At 43.2% G+C, this 20,720-nt stretch overlaps 1 protein-coding gene across 5 annotated transcripts in view; it reads right to left on the bottom strand.

Annotated features, from left to right (window-relative positions):
• The window catches only part of camsap1b (calmodulin regulated spectrin-associated protein 1b), a 129,133-nt gene that overhangs the window by 41,152 nt on the left and 67,261 nt on the right, over positions 1–20,720 (bottom strand). For 3 of the 5 annotated variants that reach the window (XM_085965386.1, XM_085965384.1, XM_085965387.1), the window contains exon 4: positions 18,887–18,967. In XM_085965386.1, coding sequence (XP_085821512.1) covers positions 18,887–18,967 — 81 coding nt within the window. Of the gene's footprint in view, positions 1–2,688; positions 2,722–18,886; positions 18,968–20,720 lie in introns of all 5 variants that reach the window. The other 2 variants (XM_085965388.1, XM_085965385.1) reach the window with 1 other exon arrangement.

Below are 20,720 nucleotides of genomic sequence, written 5' to 3'. Positions count from 1 at the left end.
ATGTCAAAAATCTTCCTGCTTACCCAAACTTAAAGTATTTGTGTGGATAAGGGGGAGTGGGGAGGGGGAGAGGCAGGAGGTGTGCAGTTTTGAAATGGACAGAGAAGGGGTTTGGGGGGGGGGGGGGGGGGGAGAAAGAGACTTTTATACTGATCCTCAGATTTGGAGAATAACTGATCACTGTTAGTAAGTGCACTATATTCACCAGATATACTTTCCATGTTTAGTATTTTGTACAAACAGGGATCAGATCAACTGCCTTAATTTGAAAAACAACATTGTTTTCTGCATAGTTTACCATACAAAGGCCACAGCAGACTGCTGGTATTGTCTTATTTTATATTTTTACACTTTAACTGCTCTCGTTTTTATAACATCTGTACTTTCCTTTGGAGTAATTACGAGGGTTTTTGACAGTCCCTAGGAGTTTCCTGCTGAAAGATTCCATGTCCGCAACAAAGATGATGAAAAGGACACTGCTGAATAAGAGGATTTAAGCACATGCACATCCCACAATGAAACGACCTGATACCTAGCAATAGGCTTCAGTTCTGTAGTCTGAATACACATATGGCAAAGGATCTACTGAATATTCCAGAAGATTCACAACGCCCTCATTTGTAAATTCAATGTTCTCCCCTCTGTATATTATATTAATTTTACACACTACATCCAAAGCATAAAATAGAACATGCTTTCCCTCAGTGTTTAAAAAAAAATAGCAAAGAACATCATTGTATTTCTCAAGCGATCATTTCTGAAAGCCCAATGACATTCTCTGGTGTCCTAATATTTTCAGCAATAAACAACAAACCACCTTCCGATCAATGAAACCAGTCTGAACAATGTAACATGAAGCCCATGCTGTGTAAGTGACAAATGCTAATAGTTACAGATAGGAAAGTACATTGGCCCGGATTTTGCGGTAGAAATAGCGGTGACGCTAACAGCACTCACCGTTATTAAAACGTATATTGGACAGCAACTTCCAGCGACCGCACTTGCGCAGTTAAACCCGGAAGCTGCTGTCCAAGATATCCTGCTCCTCCAAAAACTGCGCGATAACAGTATCTCGCCGTCTGACTCACCATTCAAATACATTCAAGGCAAAGTTGCTGTACTTACCCAATATATACGAACTAAACTCGCCAGAAAAAGTTAGGGCTTGTCCATTCCAGTGCAAGTACCCTTTAACTGCATGGCAAGAACATAAGAATTAGGAGCAGGAGTAGGCCATACCCCTCGAGACTGCTCCGCCATTCAATGAGATCATGGCTGATCATCGACCTCAACTCCACTTTCCTGCCCGATCTCCATATCCCTCGATTCCCTTAGGAATCCAAAAATCTATCTATCTCAGCCTTGAATATACTCAAAGACTCATCATTCATAGCCCTCTGGGGTAGAGAATTCCAAAGATTCACAACCCTCAGTGAAAAAATTCCTCCTCATCAGTCTTAAATGGCCTACTCCTTATCCTGAGACTATGCCCCCTAGTTCTAGACACTCCAGCCAGGGGAAAAGAACCTCAGCATCTACCCTGTCAATCCCCTTCAGAATGTTGTATGTTTCAATGAGATCACCTCTCATTCTTCTAAACTCCAGAGTGTGCAGGCCCATTCTACACAATCTCTCATCATAGGACAGCCCTCTCATCCCAGGAATCAATCTAATGACCCTTCGTTGCACTGCCTCCAAGGCAAGTATATCCTTCCTTAGATAAGACGACCAAATTTGTGCACAGTACTCCAGGTGTGGTCTCACCACGGCCGTGTACAATTGTAGCAAGACTTCCTTACTCTTACACTCCAACCCCCTTGCAATAAAGGTCAACATGCCATTTGCTTTCCTTATTGCTTGCTGTACCTGCATGCTAGCTTGCTGCGTTTCTTGCACAAGGACATCCAAATCTCTTGGATGTCTTAATTAAGAAATTAAGACTTAAGTGGTAAGTCTTAATTTCTCCCAAATAACCCCTCTGGCGCTGAAAATTAACTTTTACAAGTGTGGAGTCTTATTCCTTCAGATATTAATTATTGTTAGTTATTTTGTTTTTAAAAAATCTCCAACGTTTTCTTTCTGTCTCTTATCTCTCTCTCTTAATCCAATCTTCTTTCCCTCTATTTATTTTCAATATTCTAACTGACACTTCCTGGTTCAGACTGCGCTGCTCAATAATGATTCTGATTGGTTAAGGAGATGCACAGTTGCTTGCCCTGTTCACACAGGTCCTAGATGCTCCGTAGAGGGCACCGCGCGGTTTGTTCGCCGCTGACCACAAAATCCGGCCCATCGTGTTTGTAATATAAAACAATTGTTTCTAATGGATTATACCCTCCAACTGCACTGCACTTTGAAAATGAAACTTTCTTTCTGATCTCTTAAAATGGGATGACATTATATATAGTTTAAATTCAGAGGTTCTTTTATTCAGCTTTGGATCTTTTTTTAGTTACTCTATTTGCCTACCTAGCAATTCAATGGTGTGTCCAGGTTAAAAAAAAAAATCAGATGCTTGTACAACTCTCAAGTCCTAAGTTCCTAAAATGGCTTTTCCAGAAATAAATGTAATTAGATAGATGGCTGTCAAATAGATACCAGAAAATGTTTTGTTCTTTATTGCTGTGGTTATGTTAGAATTAGAAGGAATGGAATATGACTGAAGTAGAAGGTTAGTGGCTCACTTACGGGCACCAGTTTCCAATACCATTTTGAAGGAGACTGCCCAAAAAGCAGGGAAAGGAGTTAGAAATCAAACACCAAAAGGGCAAGGAGCAAAGCTTGTTAGAGCATTACACAGACCAGAGATAAACAAGTATAAAACACTCCATTCTAGACAGTCCAATTAGGCCACAATATTAAATTGTTTTTACAGAATTATATTCCTTTTATATTAAAGATATGAATTGGTTAACAACGATCATATTCAACAGACTTTGCTATTTTGCTGCTCTTGTACTTCTAAGTTTTACAAGAACATTTTTGGTTGGGGTGGGGGGGCAGGGTGTGACAGGGGGAAGAGAGAGAAAAAAGGCAATGTTCTGAAGATCCAGTCTGACCTTCTGTACCACATAATGGGCATGTAGTGACTTTAATTGGTTTAAATATAGACTTAATGTAAAAGCTTACAGTGACCAAATTAGAGCGTCATTCTTAATTAAAATCATGAGCAATGTGGAAAATGGCAAGAACAGCATTTGAGACGAATGCTGAACTAAAACCCATCCACACCGAAGTATAAAAGACCGCTATATCAAATTTTGAGCCACATTGTTTTGCCCGAACTGTCATTTCCCTTTTGGTTGGTGTTCTCACTTAATTGTGCAAATTCATTCATTCCTTGTGCAACCCATTCTTGATGTAAACAATATTTAAAAACTTGAGCTCATGCAGGTGCAACAAATGGAAGATCTTCCATCAGTGATACCATGATTACATTCATCCATGCTGTACCTTTCTGTGCTACGTGCACATACTACTATGCTTAAAAATATACCAAAGTAGCAAAGGAAGCCGCACAAAGTGGAAGGGCGCAGGCTCATTGTCTCCATCCTCCACACAATGAGCTTCTAGTCTCTATTGTGCTGCTGTGGAGCAGTACTGAGCAGAGGCTAGGTGCCACTCCATATGAGGGGGGGGGGGGGGGGGGGGGAGAGGAGTCAAGTCAGAGGGAGAGCTGCACCCAACCACTAAGAAACCTCTCGCCAGCGAAGTTCACGGCAGGATTTGGCATTTTAGGATATTTCCCTCACCGTTCAATTTTACAAATTGGTCAATTCTTTTAAGAAATATTCACAATATTCCCAACTGTAGTGCTATTTCAAGCATATATCCACCAGAAAGTGGCAAAGGAGTAAATACTGTTTGAGAATGCAACTTTTCTTCTGATTTAGGAGCATCCCAGTTTTCACATGGTTGCAGATTTAGTGCAAAATAACAGAAAAAGTCTCTTAAAAAGAAACTAAAACAAAAATTAGAATGTACAAATTACTGGAAAAGGTAAATATAGATGGGAAAGCAAAATGTATTTCTGTCCAACAAAAATGTCAAAATGCACTGAATGCTGCTCAGTTTGCTGATCTCACCCAGAACAGGTGGTGATGCAACAAACTGACCTCCCCATTCCCGAGCAGCTGGGGGAGGTGGAGTAAGTATCATCCCGGACAACCATTTCATTTTGGAACATGTAAAATATATGACATGGTGTAAATCAGGTAGTCCACAAGAAACAATAGAAAACAGGCTACGACATTGCAAGACTGATGAAGGGTACACAGCTGAACTGTCATAACCTGTATTCTCCTTTTACCGATGCTGACTGACCAGCTGTGTGCTTCCAGCATTATTTTTTTCTTTCAGATTTCCAGCTCTTTTTTTTTTTAATTTTACTAGGTAGACTCCAAAGCCTTGCCAGCCTGGAGCAATACAACATACTGCTGATCGTGAATTTGCTCCCCAAATTAAGATGCAATTCCATTTAGAATGGAACTTAAATGCGGCAACAGCCAGTTTATCATCATACGATCAAAGGTGGGTTAGAACACATGCAGGGTAGCCAGCTTCCCTGTATGCATTCTAATGTGGGTGGGTAGTCTGTCCCATACTGTGACCATACAAATCTTCCATTAAGTCTGCAAAAGGTACTGAGAATGAATGATTACTCAAATAAAAGCCTGCTAACCAGATAGCAATTGCATCATCCTAAATCCTTTGAGGAGGGTCTTCAACACATAGATTTGAGTTTATCTCTGCAGGTGATTTAATTCGAGACCAGACAAGAGCTCCTGCATGGAATTCAGCACCAATAAAAGTAGCATCACAATAGCAACCCCCCAGTTCTTTTTATGATACTGAGGTAAGAGATATAACTGATAAAGTTACGGTCTTGAAGATTAAAGAAGAATACATAAGGAATATTTCTTTCACCTCCTATTGGGTTTTCGAGACACATTTGGTCAGCTTAAAAAGCCACACTATTAGACAATGGGTCTTAAAACAAAACACAAAATTGGAAGGACTCGAACATAATATTTTAAAATAAATAGTTATGGCGCCCAGGATCATCAGCTACTTGTGGCATATAAATGCCTCAGCTGCAGGGTTTACAGAAGTTAGAGACAACCACATGGTCGCATTGTAGAGTTTTTCAGCAACATTAATGTCAGGTACAATAACCGGTGGTGAATAAGTGTTACCGTTGAACAGGCCATTTCTGTTAGAGAACAGGTTACATTTAGGAGCTCCTGTAAAAAAAATTAACTGGTCTTGGCATAAGATGCACAAAGTCACGCTATTTATAGAATATGCAGTAAGACTAAAAATGGAGTAATTTTTTCACTACTGAAAAACTCTGAATGCTCTGCATCCAGAAAACATATGCTATAATTAAATTAAACTTATGAAAGTGAAGAAAGAAATCTGGCAAGATCACACCAATTTTTTTAATCAGATAAGATCTTGGGCAAAAATCAGTTCTAAAACTCCTTAAGGAGGTTAACATTATTTCAAGTTTAAAATACTCAAGGATAAAATTAAGGCCACTGTAATATCGTAAGTATGTGTATGAAAGAGTTACTCTTTTAAAAAGTGCAACATACCACTCACCGACTTTCTTATTGGGAAGCCCATCAACACTGCATTTCTGAGGCTAGGTACAGAAACATGACTATTCCTGGTAGCCCTGCTACTCACCGCTTGCATTTAAGCAGAAGGGCTGCTGTGAATCGAGACCTGGTGAAGATCCAGTATTAGCTCTCAGAAATTCACTTAAAATAACAAACCTGATCAGAAGGAAAGCCTCTTCGTAGTTAAATTTAAAAATACTATTAACATATTGTTTCATGTTAAGGCTCTATTTTTCCCCATTGGGTCAGTTTGGGGCCTGATACTGGTACATTCTTTTGAACAGTAAATTCACGGAAAGCATCATAAATAACAGATTTCTGTGTTAAAAAAGTTTTCCATTCTGGTATAAGAATACACTTCAATTTGCATCGGGCACTAAGAAGAGTTCAGATGACAATTTAGGACATTTATCAGGAACCTAACCTTCTGTTTAAGTTATATATTAAAAATCTTGTATATGGCATGCACTTCCTGTCCACAAACTTGACTTCCTGTATCATGATTTTGAGTAGTGCTTTTTGTTACAATAGAGCACTGCCTATGTAAACATTCATAATAGCAGTTCCATATATATACAGTATAAAGTTGCCTGTCATGATGCAGTTTTGGGCCTTCTGGCACTAGGTGGCATCATAACACCTCCTGCTCCAGTCGCCCAGCTGCCGAGACTGTATTAGCCACACCTCTAAGCTGGATGCCTTTGCTTGTGCACTTGTTGTCTGCAAGTTTCTCATTTATGCTTCAAATAATTCTAATATTTGTGTACGTCACTGCTCTCTTCCACTCAAACATTGTGCTATAAATGGCTCGCTCATATAAGTATTTTGCCACTTAATACTGTACTAGATTTCTTCATTCCGCTGCCTCCAGCCCAGTCGATCCTTCCATTTTAGTCTGTCCGCTTGCTCCACTGCCTTTTGTCCCTAGATCCCACTCTAAACCTTGGTACTCTGGTTTGTTCCGTTGATATAAATTTTGTTGCTGCTTTTTATTGGCTCCATTGCTGCCTCCAACCTGTCCTCCCCCTCTGGCCTTGGGCCCGTCGCTTGGGTCTGTCTTAGCCCGCCTGGTACCATGCTGGACCCCAGCACCAGCCTGCCCTTTTAATTTTACAGACTTCCTTTCCCAGCACCTCCGGTCTTTTCTAATTTAATTTTACTGGCTCCTTTTCTTCACCCCAAGGCTTTATAAATTTGTTTGCCTCCTAACCTCTGGTTGTTCCCAATTTAATTGCAAAAGCTCCCTTTCTTCAACTCATAGATTCCGGCTCCAGTCCCAGCCCACTCATGTATTATTAAACAATAAAAGATTAAGCAATTTGGGAGAAGTAAAACTGTACAAAATATTCCCCGATCCCTTAAAAAAAAATCCCCCAGCTATACATTTTCATACAATACTTTTGCCCCCTTAAATATCCTCTTAAGCTGCTCCAAATGACATATTATGGGTAAACCTAGCCTCAAAGTGGTTCCATTGATTTTGGTTTGTAACATTGCTTTCAATTAGCATAGCAGACAATCTAGAACCACCTTAGCCAGAAACAGAAAAAACCATTAGCAGTTGAGTATTATACAGTTCAACCACAACTCAGCAGCACATGCTGTATAACACATTAGTACTACATACATGTATACAATCCACACCTTAAACCAAAGAAACTATCAAATCATTTCTAAATCTCATTAAACTCAGAGCCAGTGCAAATATTTTTAAACCTACTCCTGCCAGTCTCTTCCTTTCACATCAAAATTTTTCTTTATATATACACTGAACATATATAATGTGCACACTTCTTCATTTCTTATACTCTTTATTGAAGTTTCACTTCTCCTATGGTTTCTTTGTAACCACATTCAAACCACTCTCCTCCTCACAGGCTTCCAAGATCTCGACTCCACCACACAATGAGTCACATTCCTCCGCCACCCAGCCTACCTGCACTTTCTCTGCTCCCCGGTGCCAAGCTCCCAGTTTGCTTTGCCCATCACAGCCTCAATCTCTCCACCACCTGACCCCATGAAATTCGCACTCCACGCTCCAATGCCACCCAATCTTCCCAAACCACACCTCCGTTAGACTCTGCTTCAACTTCAAACTTTCTGCTGCCTTTTCCCCCCCATTTCATATCCATTTACTTTCCTTCGTTCAAAATTTACTTTCATAAGCCTCTATTATAAAATTTCAACAGTCATTTACTTCATTTAGGACTAATTTCAAAAGCCCCTATTGCAAGTTCTCATCACCACTCAGTAGCTTTCCAATGAACAAGTTTTTTTTGTAAAAAAAGCATATATACATATCAACTAACCATGGGCAATATTATTGGAATATTAGCTGCTTTTTGCACATTTGGAAGAATAAAATGCAATGGTTACAGAACTGTCAAAATGTGAAGACAGTGACAGTCTCGGATGATGGAGATGTCCTCAGTAAAAAGCCTAGAATTGATGGACATGCAAAACAAAAGGGCTTCGTATTAATAGTGGTACTAATTGCAAAGTGGACACGGGAAGTGGATGACTAAGAACATAAAATAAGAAATAGGAGCAGGAGTCGGCCATTCGAGCCTGCTCCGCCATTCATGGCTGAACTTCTACCTCAACTCCACTTTCCTGCACTATCCCCATATCCCTTGATTCCCTTAATATTCTATCAATTTTTGTCTTGAATATACTCAACGACTGAGCCTCCACAGCCCTCTGGGGTTCACCAACCTCCGAGTGAAGAAATTTCTCCTCACATCAGTCCTAAATGGCTGACCCCTTATTCTGAGACTGTGACTCCTGGTTCTAGACTCCCCAGTCAGGGGAAACATCCTCCCTGCATCTACCCTGTCAAGCCCTGTAAGAATTTTGTATGTTTCAATGAGATCACCTCTCATTCTTCTAAACTCGAGAGAATATAGGCGTAGTCTACTCAATCTCTCCTCATAGGACAATCCGCCCATCCCAGGAACCAGTCCGGTGAACCTTCATTGCACTCCCTCTATGGCAAGTATGTCCTTCCTTAGGTAAGGAGACCAAAACTGTACACAATACTCCAGGTGTGGTCTCACCAGGGCCCTATATAATTGCAGTAAGACGTCTTTACTCTTATATTCAAATCCTCTTGTAATAAAGGCCAACATACCATTTGCTTTCCCAATTGCTTGTTGTACCTGCATGTTAACTTTCAGTGATTCATGTACAAGGACACCCAGGTCCCTCTGAACACCAACATTTCCCAATCCCTCATCATTTACAAAATACTCTGCTTTTCTATTTTTCCTACCAAAGTGGATAACTTCACATTTCTCTACATTTTATTCCATTTGCCATGTTCTTGCCCACTCACTTAGCCGACCATATCCCCATGAAGCCTCCTTGCATCCTCCTCACAACTTACATTCCCACCCAGCTTTGTATCAGCAGCAAATTTGGATATATTACATTTGGTCCCCTCATCCAAACCATTGATGTAGATTGTGAATAGCTGAGGCCCAAGCACTGATTGTTGCGGTACCCCACTAGTTACAGCCTGCCATCCTGAAAATGACCAGTTTATTCCTACTCTGTTTTCTGTCCGTTAACCAATCCGCAATAGAAACATAGAAAAATAGGAGCAGGAGTAGGCCATTCGGCCCTTCGAGCCTGCTCCGCCATTCAATATGATCATGGCTGATCCTCTATCTCAATACCATATTCCCGCTCTCTCCCCATACCCCTTGATGCCTTTTGTGTCCAGAAATCTATCTATCTCCTTCTTAAATATATTCAGTGACTTGGCCTCCACAGCCTTCTGTGGTAGAGAATTCCACAGGTTCATCACCCTCTTGAGTGAAGAAATTTCTCCTCATCTCAGTCTTAAATGTCCTACCCCGTATCCTGAGACTGTGATCCCTCGTTCTAGACCCCCCAGCCAGGGGAAACATCCTCCCTGCATCCAGTCTGTCTAGCCCTGGCAGAATTTTATACGTTTCAATGAGATCCCCTCTCATCCTTCTAAACTCCAGTGAATACAGGACTAGTCGACCCAATCTCTCCTCATATGACAGTCCTGCCATCCCAGGAATCAGTCTGGTGAACCTTCGCTGCATTCCCTCTATGGCAAGTATATCCTTTCTTAGGTAGGGAGACCAAAACTGCACACACTACTCCAGGTATGGTCTCACCAAGACCCTGTATAACTGTAGTAAGAAATCCTTGCTCCTGTACTCAAATCCTCTTGCAATGAAGGCCAGCATACCAGTTTCCTTCCTAACTGCTTGCTGCACCTGCATGTTTGCTTTCAGTGACTGGTGTACAAGGACACCCAGGTCCCTCTGTACATCAACATGTCCCAATCTATCACCATTTAAATAATACCCTGCCTTTCTGTTTTTCCTACCGAAGTGGATAACTTCACATTTATCCATGTTATACTGCATCTGCCATTTACTCACATTATACTGCATCTGCCATGCATTCACATGCTAGTATATTACCAATAATTTTGCTTAATAACCTCTTGTGTGGCATCTTATCAAATGCCTTCTGAAAATCCAAATACATTACATCAATTCTGCTAGTTACAGCCTCAATATACTCTAATAGATTTGTCAAACACAATTTCCCTTTCATAAATCTGTGCTGACTTTGCCCAATCCTATTATTTTCTAAGTGCCCTGTTATCACGTCCTTAATAATAGATTCTAGCATTTTCCCTACTACTGATGTCAGGCTAACTGGTCTGTGGTTCCCCATTGTAATGAAATCTGTTTGTCTTGATCCTGTATTCGTTTTGCACTCATGTATATTACCCTCCCCCACTGTGTATAGTTTCACTTCCTCTTTCCCGACTAACCTGGGAGGTTCCAGGTCTTGGCTCTGCCCCTGACTTCTCTTACATAAAGATCCCAGGATCTGTATGGCTCATTCCTGTGAACCAGTCGGCGTGTTGAGATGTTAGCTCTGATCTTAGTGATTAAAAGCCAACTTGTTTAAGTCTATAACTTCTAGTTTTGTGGTTATTGAAGGCCCATCAATTTTAATCACTAAAGAATACTAGGATGGATCGACTCCAAAAACCAGAGCGTCTGGACTTGGATCCACATTCTGCTGAAGCATCAAATCAATTTGGACACTGGCTCAAATGCTTCGAACCCTTCGCGGGGGCCTCATCCGCTAGCGAGGTAGATAAACTGAGTCTACTGACTACTCGCGTAAGTCATCGGATTTATTCGTTCATCCGGGACGCCACCTCTTACACGGAGGCCATCACTATCCTGAAGGCCCAATACCAGAGGCCGGTAAACGAAGTGTACGCCAGACATCTGCTGGCTACACGCAGGCAGCGGCCAGAGGAATCAATGGACGATTTCTTACAGGGCCTAAAGGACCTGGTCCGGGACTGTAACTGCAAGGCCGTGACAGCCAACGCGTACTCTGACGAATTGGTCCGCGATTCCTTCATCACGGGCCTCAAATCAAATTATATCCGGCAGAGACTGCTGGAGAAGGAGGTCCTGGACTTAAAAAAGGCAGTGGCCACTGCGCGATCGCTGGACGTGGCCCAGAGAAACTCTGACTCTTATTCTTCCGGCCATGCGGCCCTCACCACCTCGTGCGCGCCGAGGGGGCCGCCATCTTGGAATCAGCCATCTTCCCCATCCAGGTCTCAGACCAGCTCTACGCCGCCGGAGTCCCCACACAGAAGTTCACCCAGGAGTCCTTCTACAGCGGCAATGTCTCGAGGCCCGAAATGCTACTTCTGCGGCCAGGCCAAGCACCCCAGACAACGATGCCCAGCGAAGGACGCTACATGTTTCAAATGTAAGAAAAAGGGGCATTTTAGCAGTCTGCAGGGGGAATCCGATTTCCAACTCCGTCACCGCCTCGTGCGTGCTGTGCTGGCCGCCATCTTGGGATCTGCCATCTTTTCCCGACTCAACGGCCACCCAGGGCCCAACAGTGGCTTCGATCATGGTGGATCAATCCAGGCCACACCCGTTGACAAAATCCATGATGGACATACAGGTAAACGGGAATTTAACGAAATGTTTAATTGACTGTGGAAGTACCGAGAGTTTTATCCACCCTAGCCTGGTATGGCGGCACTCATTAACGGTAACCCCTACACGGAGCAGAATTGCTATGGCTGCTAAGCCCCACACTTCGGACATTTTGGGCTACTGTGTGGTAACACTGACTGTAAAAGGCACGGACTACAAGGATTTTAAACTCCTCGTGATGCCAGAACTGTGTGTTAATGTAATCTTGGGCCTGGACTTCCAGTGCCACCACGAAAGTGTCACGCTAGCATATGGCGGGTCCCAGCCGCCACTCACAGTCTGTGGCCTATCAACCTTAAAAATCAGCCCGCCCTCTTTATTCGCTAATCTCGCTCCGAACTGTAGGCCCATAGCGACCAAAAGTAGGCGGTACAGTCTGGAAGACAGACACTTTATCAAGGCGGAAATGGACAGACTCCTGCGGGAAGGCATTATTGAATGCAGTACCAGCCCGTGGCGTGCCCAAGTAGTCAGTTAAAAATAGCGAAAAGAAACGGATGGTAATTGACTACAGCCAGACTGTTAATATTTATACCCAGCTGGACGCCTACCCTTTACCCCGCATATCAGAAATGGTCAACCAGACTGCGCAATACCGAGTCTTCTCGACTATCGACCTCAAATCTGCGTATCACCAGCTCCCCATTAGAACGGAGGACCGCCAATACACTGCCTTCGAGGCGAACGGGCGCCTCTACCATTTTCTCAGAGTGCCCTTCGGGATAACAAATGGGGTTTCGGTCTTCCAACGTGAGATGGACCGCATGGTTGACGAGAATAAACTACAAGTTACCTACCCCTATCTGGACAATGTCACTATCTGCAGGCACAACCAGCAAGACCACGATCTAAATCTTGCGAGATTTTTTAAAACTGCCCTAAAGCTGAATCTAACCTACAACGAAGACAAATGTGTCTTCAACACAACCAGTCTCTGTATCCTCAGCTGTGTGGTGGAAGATGGGGTAATTGGACCGGACCCTGACCGATTACGCCCCCTAAAGGAACTGCCCCTGCCACACAATCCTAAAGCTTTAAAAAGGTGCCTGGGATTTTTTTCGTATTATGCCCAATGGGTGCCCAATTACTCTGATAAGGCCCGATCCCTCATTAAATCGACGTCCTTCCCACTATCAGCTGAAGCTCGGGAGGCTTTCACCAGTATTAAACAGGACATTGAAAGGGCTGCAGTGTGTGCAGTGGACGAATGCATTCCCTTTCAAGTCAAAAGCGATGCGTCAGACTTTGCCTTAGCTGCGACCCTCAATCAGGCTGGGGGACCTGTGGCCTTCTTCTCCCGAACCCTTCAGGGACCTGAAATCAGGCACTCTTCTGTCGAGAAGGAGGCACAGGCTATAGTGGAGGCAGTGCGGCACTGGAGACACTACCTAGCCGGCAAACGTTTCACCCTGCTCACCGACCAGCGGTCGGTGGCTTTCATGTTTAATAACAAAGGGGGAAAATCAAGAATGACAAAATACTCAGGTGGAGGATCGAACTATCCACGTTCGACTATGATATTATGTACAGGCCGGGAGCCCTTAATGAACCCCCAGACGCCCTATCGCGGGGAATGTGTGCCAGCATTCATACGGACAAATTACAGGGTCTCCACAACGACCTCTGTCACCCGACTATACCATTTTATAAAGTCCCGCAATCTGCCCCACTCCATCGAGGAGGTCAGGGCAATGACCAGAGCCTGCCACATCTGTGCAGAATGCAAGCCTCGTTTCTACAGGCCTGACCGTGCACACCTCATCAAAGCCACACGGCCATTCGAGCGCCTAAGTCTGGACTTCAAGGGACCCCTTCCCTCTGCCGACCGTAACGTATGCTTCCTCAATATCATTGATGAATATTCCCGCTTCCCCTTCCCCATTCCCTGCCCAGACATGACCAGTGCCACGGTCATCAAGTGTCTCTGTAATCTATTCTGCATGTTTGGCATGCCGAACTACATACACAGCGATAGGGGGACGTCATTCATGAGTGACTAGCTGCGCCAGTTCTTGCTCTCGAAGGGGATAGCCACTAGCAGAACCACTAGCTACAACCCCCGGGGTAATGGGCAAGTGGAAAGGGAGAATGCTACTGTTTGGAAGGCTGTCACGTTAGCCTTAAAGTCAAAAGGCCTTCCAACCTCCCGCTGGCAGGAAGTCCTCCCAGACGTGCTCCACTCCAGAAGGTCTCTGTTATGTACTGCCACTAACGCTACCCCTCACGAAAAGATGTTCGTTTTCCCCCGGAAATCCACCTCGGGCATATCTCTACCCGCGTGGCTGACGTCTCCGGGGACAGTACTATTGCGGAAGCACGTGAGAGGCCATAAAACGGACCCCCTTGTGGAAAAGGTACAGCTCCTCCATGCAAACCCTCAGTACGCCTATATTGAATACTCTGACGGGCGAGAGGACACTGTTTCCATAAAAGACCTCGCTCCCTCGGGGAGCGGAGAGAACGATGGGAGACTACCCGATGAAGACCTACACTACAAAGAGACAGGACGCCCAGAGGTATCAATACCCAACTTTAACCTGGAGGACACTGCAGATAACCTGGAAGACACTGCGGAGGCCCGGACAGCGGAGGAACCAGAATCCACTCCCCTAGAGGCACCCCAACCGGCTTTGCACCGATCACCGAGAACTGCAAAACCGCCTGACAGACTCACTTATACCAACTTTTAAGAAACATCACCCCGATGGACTAAATCTATAGAAGGGGTGAATGTAATGAAATAAGAACATAAAAACATAAGAAATAGGAGCAGGAGTAGGCCAATCGGCCCCTCGAGCCTGCTCCGCCATTCAATAAGATCATGGCTGATCTGATCCTAACTGCCAATCCACTATCACAGAAAATCTGTTTGTCTTGATCCTGTATTCGTTTTGCACTCATGTATATTACCCTCCCCCACTGTGTATAGTTTCACTTCCTCTTTCCCGACTAACCTGGGAGGCTCCAGGTCTTGGCTCTTGGCTCCGCCCCTGACTTCTCTTACATAAAGATCCCAGGATCTGTATGACTCATTCCTGTGAACCAGTTGGCGTGTTGAGATGTTAGCTCTGATCTTAGTGATTAAAAGCCAACTTGTTTAAGTCTATAACTTCTAGTTTTGTGGTTATTGAAGGCCCATCACCCATTTTCTCTCTCCCTCCTTTCTTAAATAGTGGGATTATATTTGCTGCCTTCCAATCTGCGGGAACCGTTCCAGAATCTATGGAATTTTGGAAAATGACAACCAATGCATCCACTATCTCTATAGCCACCTCTTTCAAATCCCTAGGATGTAGGCCATCAGGTCCAGGGGATTTATCGGCTTTCAGTCCCATTAATTTCTCCAGTACTATTTTTTTTTTACAAATACCAAATTCTCAGTTCCTCCTTCGCGCTAGACCCTTAGTTCTCCACTATTTCCGGGAAGTTTTTTGCGTCTTCTTCCATGAAGACAGACACAAAGTATTTGTTTAACTTCTCTGCCATTTCCTTATTCCCCATTGTAATTTCTCCTGTTTCAGCCTGTAAGGGACCAGATTTGCTTTCGCTAATCTTTTCCTTTTTACATACCTATAGAAGCTTTTACAGACTGTTTTTATGTCTCTCGCTAGTTTACTCTCATATTCTATTTTCCCTTTATCAATTTCTTGGTCCTCCTTTGCCGAATTCTAAAATCCTCCCAATCCTCAGGCATACGACTATTTTTGGCACCATTATCAGCCTCTTCCTTTGATCTAACACTATCTTTAACTTCTCTTGTTAGCTACAGTTGAACCACTTTTCCTGTGGGATTTTTGTGCCTTAAAGGAATGTATATTTGTTGTAAATTATGTATTAATTCTTTAAATGCTAGCCATTGCTTGTCTACCATCATACCTTTTAATGTAGTTTCCCAATCTACCTTAGCCAACTTGCCCCTCATACCTACATAGTTCCCTTTTTTTAGATTTAAGACCCTAGTTTCGGATTTAACTAAATCACTTTCAAACTCAATATAAAATTCTATATTATGGTCACTCTTTCGTAAAGGCCCCTTTACTATAAAGGTTATTAATTAACCCTTTCTCATTGCACAATACTAGATCTAAAATAACCTGTTCCCTAGTTGGTTCCTCAACATACTGATCTAGAAAACTATCTTGCATACATCCCATGAATTCGTCCTCCACACTATTACTACAAATTTGGTTTCCCAGTCTATATGTAGATTAAAGTCCCCCATGATTACTGTATTACCCTTGTTACATGCGCCTCTAATTTCCCGATTTATACTCCGACCTACATTACAACTACTGTTTGGGGGCCTATAAACAACTCCCACCAATATTTTCTGCCCCTTGCTGTTTCTTAGCTCCACCCAAACTGATTCTACTTCTTGACTTTCACATCTAAGATCCTTTCTCTCTACTATCTTTATCCCATCCTTTATTATCAGGGCTACCCCTCCTCCTTTTCCATTTTGCCTATCCCTTCTAAAAGTTATGTATCCGGAATATTTAGTTCCCAACCTTGGCCACTTTGCAACCACTTCTCCATTATGGCTATTAAATCAAACCTGTTAATTTCTATCTGCGCTATTAATTTATCTATTTTGTTGCGAATGCTTCGCGCATTCAGATATAGTGCCTTTAGCTTTGACTTATTTCTATTTTTCCCTGCTGTCACCTTAGCTATTGATACCTTATTACCTTTGTTATTCTCTCTGTCCCTTCCTGACCCACTCTGCTTATTTTTACCCAAAACTCTACTCTGCTCTAGAGCCTTGACATTTCTCTCGCTGCTTTTAAATTTACTCTTTCCTGAATCCTCCCACCCCTTCATTAGTTTAAAGCCCTGTCTACTGCCCCAGCTATTTGGTTTGCCAGGACACTGGTCCCAGCCCAGTTTAAGTGGAGCTCATCCTAACAGCTCCCTCTTTCCCCAGTACTGGTGCCAGTGCCCCATGAACTGAAACCCCTTCCTCCTACACCACTCTTTCAGCTATGCATTTAAACCTCTAATCTGTTTGTCTCTATGCCAATTTGCACGTGGCTCAGGTAACAATCCAGAGATTATTACCTTTGAGGCTCTGCTTTTTAATTTGGATCCTAGCTCCTCAAACTCCCTCGGCAGAACTTCATTCCTAGATCTACCTATGTCGTTGGTTCCTATGTGGACCACGACAACTGGATCCTCCCCCTCCAAGTTCTTCTCCAGCCGCGAGGTGATGTCTTTAACCCTGGCACTGGGCAGGCAACACAACCTTCAGAACTCTCGGTCGTGGCTGCAGAGAACAGTAGCTATCCCCTTGACTACACTGTCCCCTACCACAACTACATTCCCTTTCATTCCCCCCACTTGAATGGCCTCCTGCACCATGGTGCCATGGTCAGCTTGCTCATCTATCCTGCAAGCTTTTCCCTCATCCACAAAGGCAGCAAGAACCTCATACCTGTTGGACAAGAGCAAAGGCTGAGGCTCCTCCAGCGCTGCACTTTTGGTCCCCTTACCTGCCTGAGTTGCAGTCACACCCTCCTGTCCCTGATCACTAACCAGACCTGTATCACTACCTAAACTAAGGGGTGTGACTGCCTCCTAGATCAAAGTGTCCAAGTAACTCTCCCCATCCCTGATGCCCTGCAATGTCTGCACCTCAGACTCCAGTCAAAAACTCTGAGCTGAAGTTCCTCAAGATGCAGGCACTTACTGCAAACGTGGTTGTCCGGGTTCACAATGCTCTCCACAAAGTCCCACATGTTGCAGTTACGGCACACCTCGTGCACTGCCATCACTATATGACCTTGTTTTATTTATAAATTTAATTAAATTTGTAATTAGTTAACTTAGTTTACAGGGTTGTTTCTTGACTACTTACTTGATCTGGCTTAAGTTAAGGGTACTGAAATTAAATATCTACCTGTAACACAAAGCACTACAAGTAGTGTAGGCAAAAAGCAGCAACTCCTTCCCCCTCTTCTCCGAATTCTGGCTAGATTGAAAATATTCTGTACTGCTGGCATTTTTTGATGTCTAGTGTTATGGAGTACAATCCATCTTTCATGGAGAACCGCAAAGTACTTTTCATAAGCTTCAAGAGATCACCAATTGTATTGTGCCATTTTATATTGATCTTTTCATCATATAGCTGCTTACTGGGCGTTTCAGGTGATGATGCCACCGAAGAACAGTCTGAACATGGAACAACTTTATGGTATGCTTTCTGTACACTCTCACCAAGATGTTGGAAGCTTATAGTTAATTTGTCTCATTCTTGACCAAAAATAGAGAAATAACTCCTTAGAAATAACCACTATAATATTTCTTGGAAAGAGAAGGGGGAAGGAGGAGTAGTCCAGTAATTACCTGACTTCATGTGCCCTGCCTTTTGGGATGAGACTGCGCCTTTAACCCACGCACCAAAGTTGCGCAAATTAGTTTTAAAGGGAAAGTTACATCACTGGCCTCAAAAGAGACAATTAAGATCTGTTCAGAATTAATAACAGAAGAGTTGGACGAAACCAGAGTTACTGTTTGTATCATGACTCAGCTTCAATGAAGGAGTATACAATCTTTCACTGTTGAGTAAATATGAACTCTACTGATCACCTACAGGAGGCACAAAAAAGGGAACACACCAAATGGTAAATTTGTAACAAGACATCATTGGGCTCGTAAGATCCAGAGGTCGAAGCCCCCCCACAGGTGAACAGGGCGTCATTGTACGTTTAAATATCTGAACTATCAGGCAGTTTTGAACCATGAAGGAACCTTTATAGGCAAGTGGTGGACAGCAGGATTGAATAGGACCTGTATCAAACAATCCCTGTCCCCCATTGACATTTTGGCACAGGCAGCACATGGATTGAGCAGTGCAATGTCAAGTCAAAAGAAAAAAACTGCAGAGTTCCAATATATAGGAGGAAATGAATGGTAACTGAGCTTTTTTTTGCAGTTATTATTAAATCTGCCAACTGTGCAGGTTCAGGGATAAACCCAAGTAGCTATGTGTTGAAGGCTCCATCTAGTTAACTGAAAAACAAATTATACACTTTTTAAACCACATCCGAGTTTCTTGCTTTTATTAAACACTAAATGATAAAGAGCGATATGTATTAATCATTCAACAAGTTTATGAAGCAGTTGATTGCTTGACTTATAGTAATTTATTAAATGATATTATAAGTAAAATTTGAGGAAAGTTGCATTTAAAAGACTAAACAAGCAGCAACAACTTGATAAACCCATTACACTTACCTTTTGGTGACTTGGACTCTCGACAATCTGCTGTTTAAGTTTGAGTTCCTTTTCTGTAATCTCTCTCATTTTTAAGTTCACCTGAAACGGCAAAAATACAGCAAAGATTTTTATCTTAAATGGGAATGAATAGGTGTAGGTAGAAGAGTCATGGAGGAGTGGGGCAGCGAGAAAATAAAACATGTGTTGTATTCCTAACATACAAAACTAGCGACTGAGGAGAAATTAAAACTTTTTTTTAAACCGAGAGTCTTTTTTTTTTAAATTTCCAGCATGCAATAATGGGCAAGCTTTTTTTAAATGTGTTTTGTACATAAAAATACAATCAAGAGCAAATCTTTGGACTTCGCTCAGAAAAAAAACGCAGCCTAATTATTCACAAAGGGTCGCTCTGAAGTAGAATGGGGAATACATGTGGGAACGGAAAGAGATTATACATTTTAAACCATGCTGGACATTTGTAAAATAATGCATCTGAATTAAACTGTTTAAGGCTGCGCTATAGAGGATAAAGTTTTAGTTATATATTGTGATATTTTTAAATATATTGTGATCACCTCAGCCAGTGCTCAGTGAGTTGCCGATACACTATATTTAACAGGTGCACTTTTCCTAATAATGTATACAATATACTATGGTTTTTCATGGTAGTTGCATGCACAGAAATGATTTGTCTTCCAGCCTTTCTGCTCCTTTCCCATTCTCTAATCCTTTTGGAGTTGCTCTGTCTGTCTTTCAGCCTTTTCCCTATTGTATCACTCTGTCAAACTTTCCTCCCTTCCTCCCCCTTGTTTGTGTCTCTTTCAACGAGTCTCTCCTTCCCTGTCTTTGTACCTCTCCAATGGCTGTACGGCAGCTACTTACACACCTTTACTGATGCGCTCCATGTCTATGTCACATGTTTTTCAAGGCCCAAGGTACACAGGAAGATGAAAGGCAGTGCACACAGAGTTGCAGGTGGTGGTGGTGGGAGAGGTGCCGTCAGACAAGCGCTGCAAACTAGGCTATTCAGCAAGCAAATGGGGCTGAGAGTCAGGCCAGAAAGGAGTTTGCAAGGGCAGGGGAATGGAAGTAGTGCTGTGGCTAGAATAAGGAGACGTGTGAAGGCTGGAGTGTAGAAGGAAACCGGCAGATAGGGCTGCAAGGAAGGCAAGGATGCTACAGCTTAATCTGATAATAATTGTTACGAGGGGGGATTGGAATCAGTGGGCTCTGCAAACACTCGGTTTAACTAACAGTCAGAGAGGCCTTTTCCAGTAGCATGAAAGGCTGGGTGAGCTATGAACACTAGGTGGAGGGGGCGTGCGCGAGTGGGGAGCGGGAATTCTGAAGACTGGGAGAACCAGGGGAGGGGCTGGGGTCTGAGGACAATCAGACAGTATACTGGGGTTACTGGGAGGGGTTGGGACATTGGGGTGTGGAAGTTTTGGAGCAGCTGAACTGGAGGGGATCAGATTGTGGGATTACTAAGGTCTAAGGCAACCGGGGGGGGGGGGGGGTGGTGAAGAGAGCGGGGCAGAGGAGAGAAGCAATAAAATGCTAACAGGAAGTCCAACTCCCATGGCCAGGCCCCGAGTATTGACCAGGCACCAGTTGAGAGCACAATAGTAATGGTGGTGGAAAGGAGGATTAGGCAAAGGGATAAAGGCCATAGCTGAAGTGACTGTGAAGATATTTTTTAGATGGAAAGCAGGCCAGGGGTGCCGAGGAAGGGGCAGCAGCATGATGAAAGCATTGCCACCACAAGGGTGGACACTTGGAGCAAAATTCTGAAGCCGAGGAGCAGAATATTTTGTTTTTTATAATTTAAGACCAGCTTCACCTGCAGCTTACT

The sequence above is a fragment of the Somniosus microcephalus genome, chromosome 23, assembly GCF_052327205.1.
Source record: "Somniosus microcephalus isolate GS21.2 chromosome 23, FLI_Smic_1.0, whole genome shotgun sequence".
In the NCBI taxonomy this organism is placed as follows: domain Eukaryota; kingdom Metazoa; phylum Chordata; class Chondrichthyes; order Squaliformes; family Somniosidae; genus Somniosus; species Somniosus microcephalus.
Note: the sequence above shows the minus strand (reverse complement) of the source record. Positions and strands in the feature narration are given on the sequence as shown.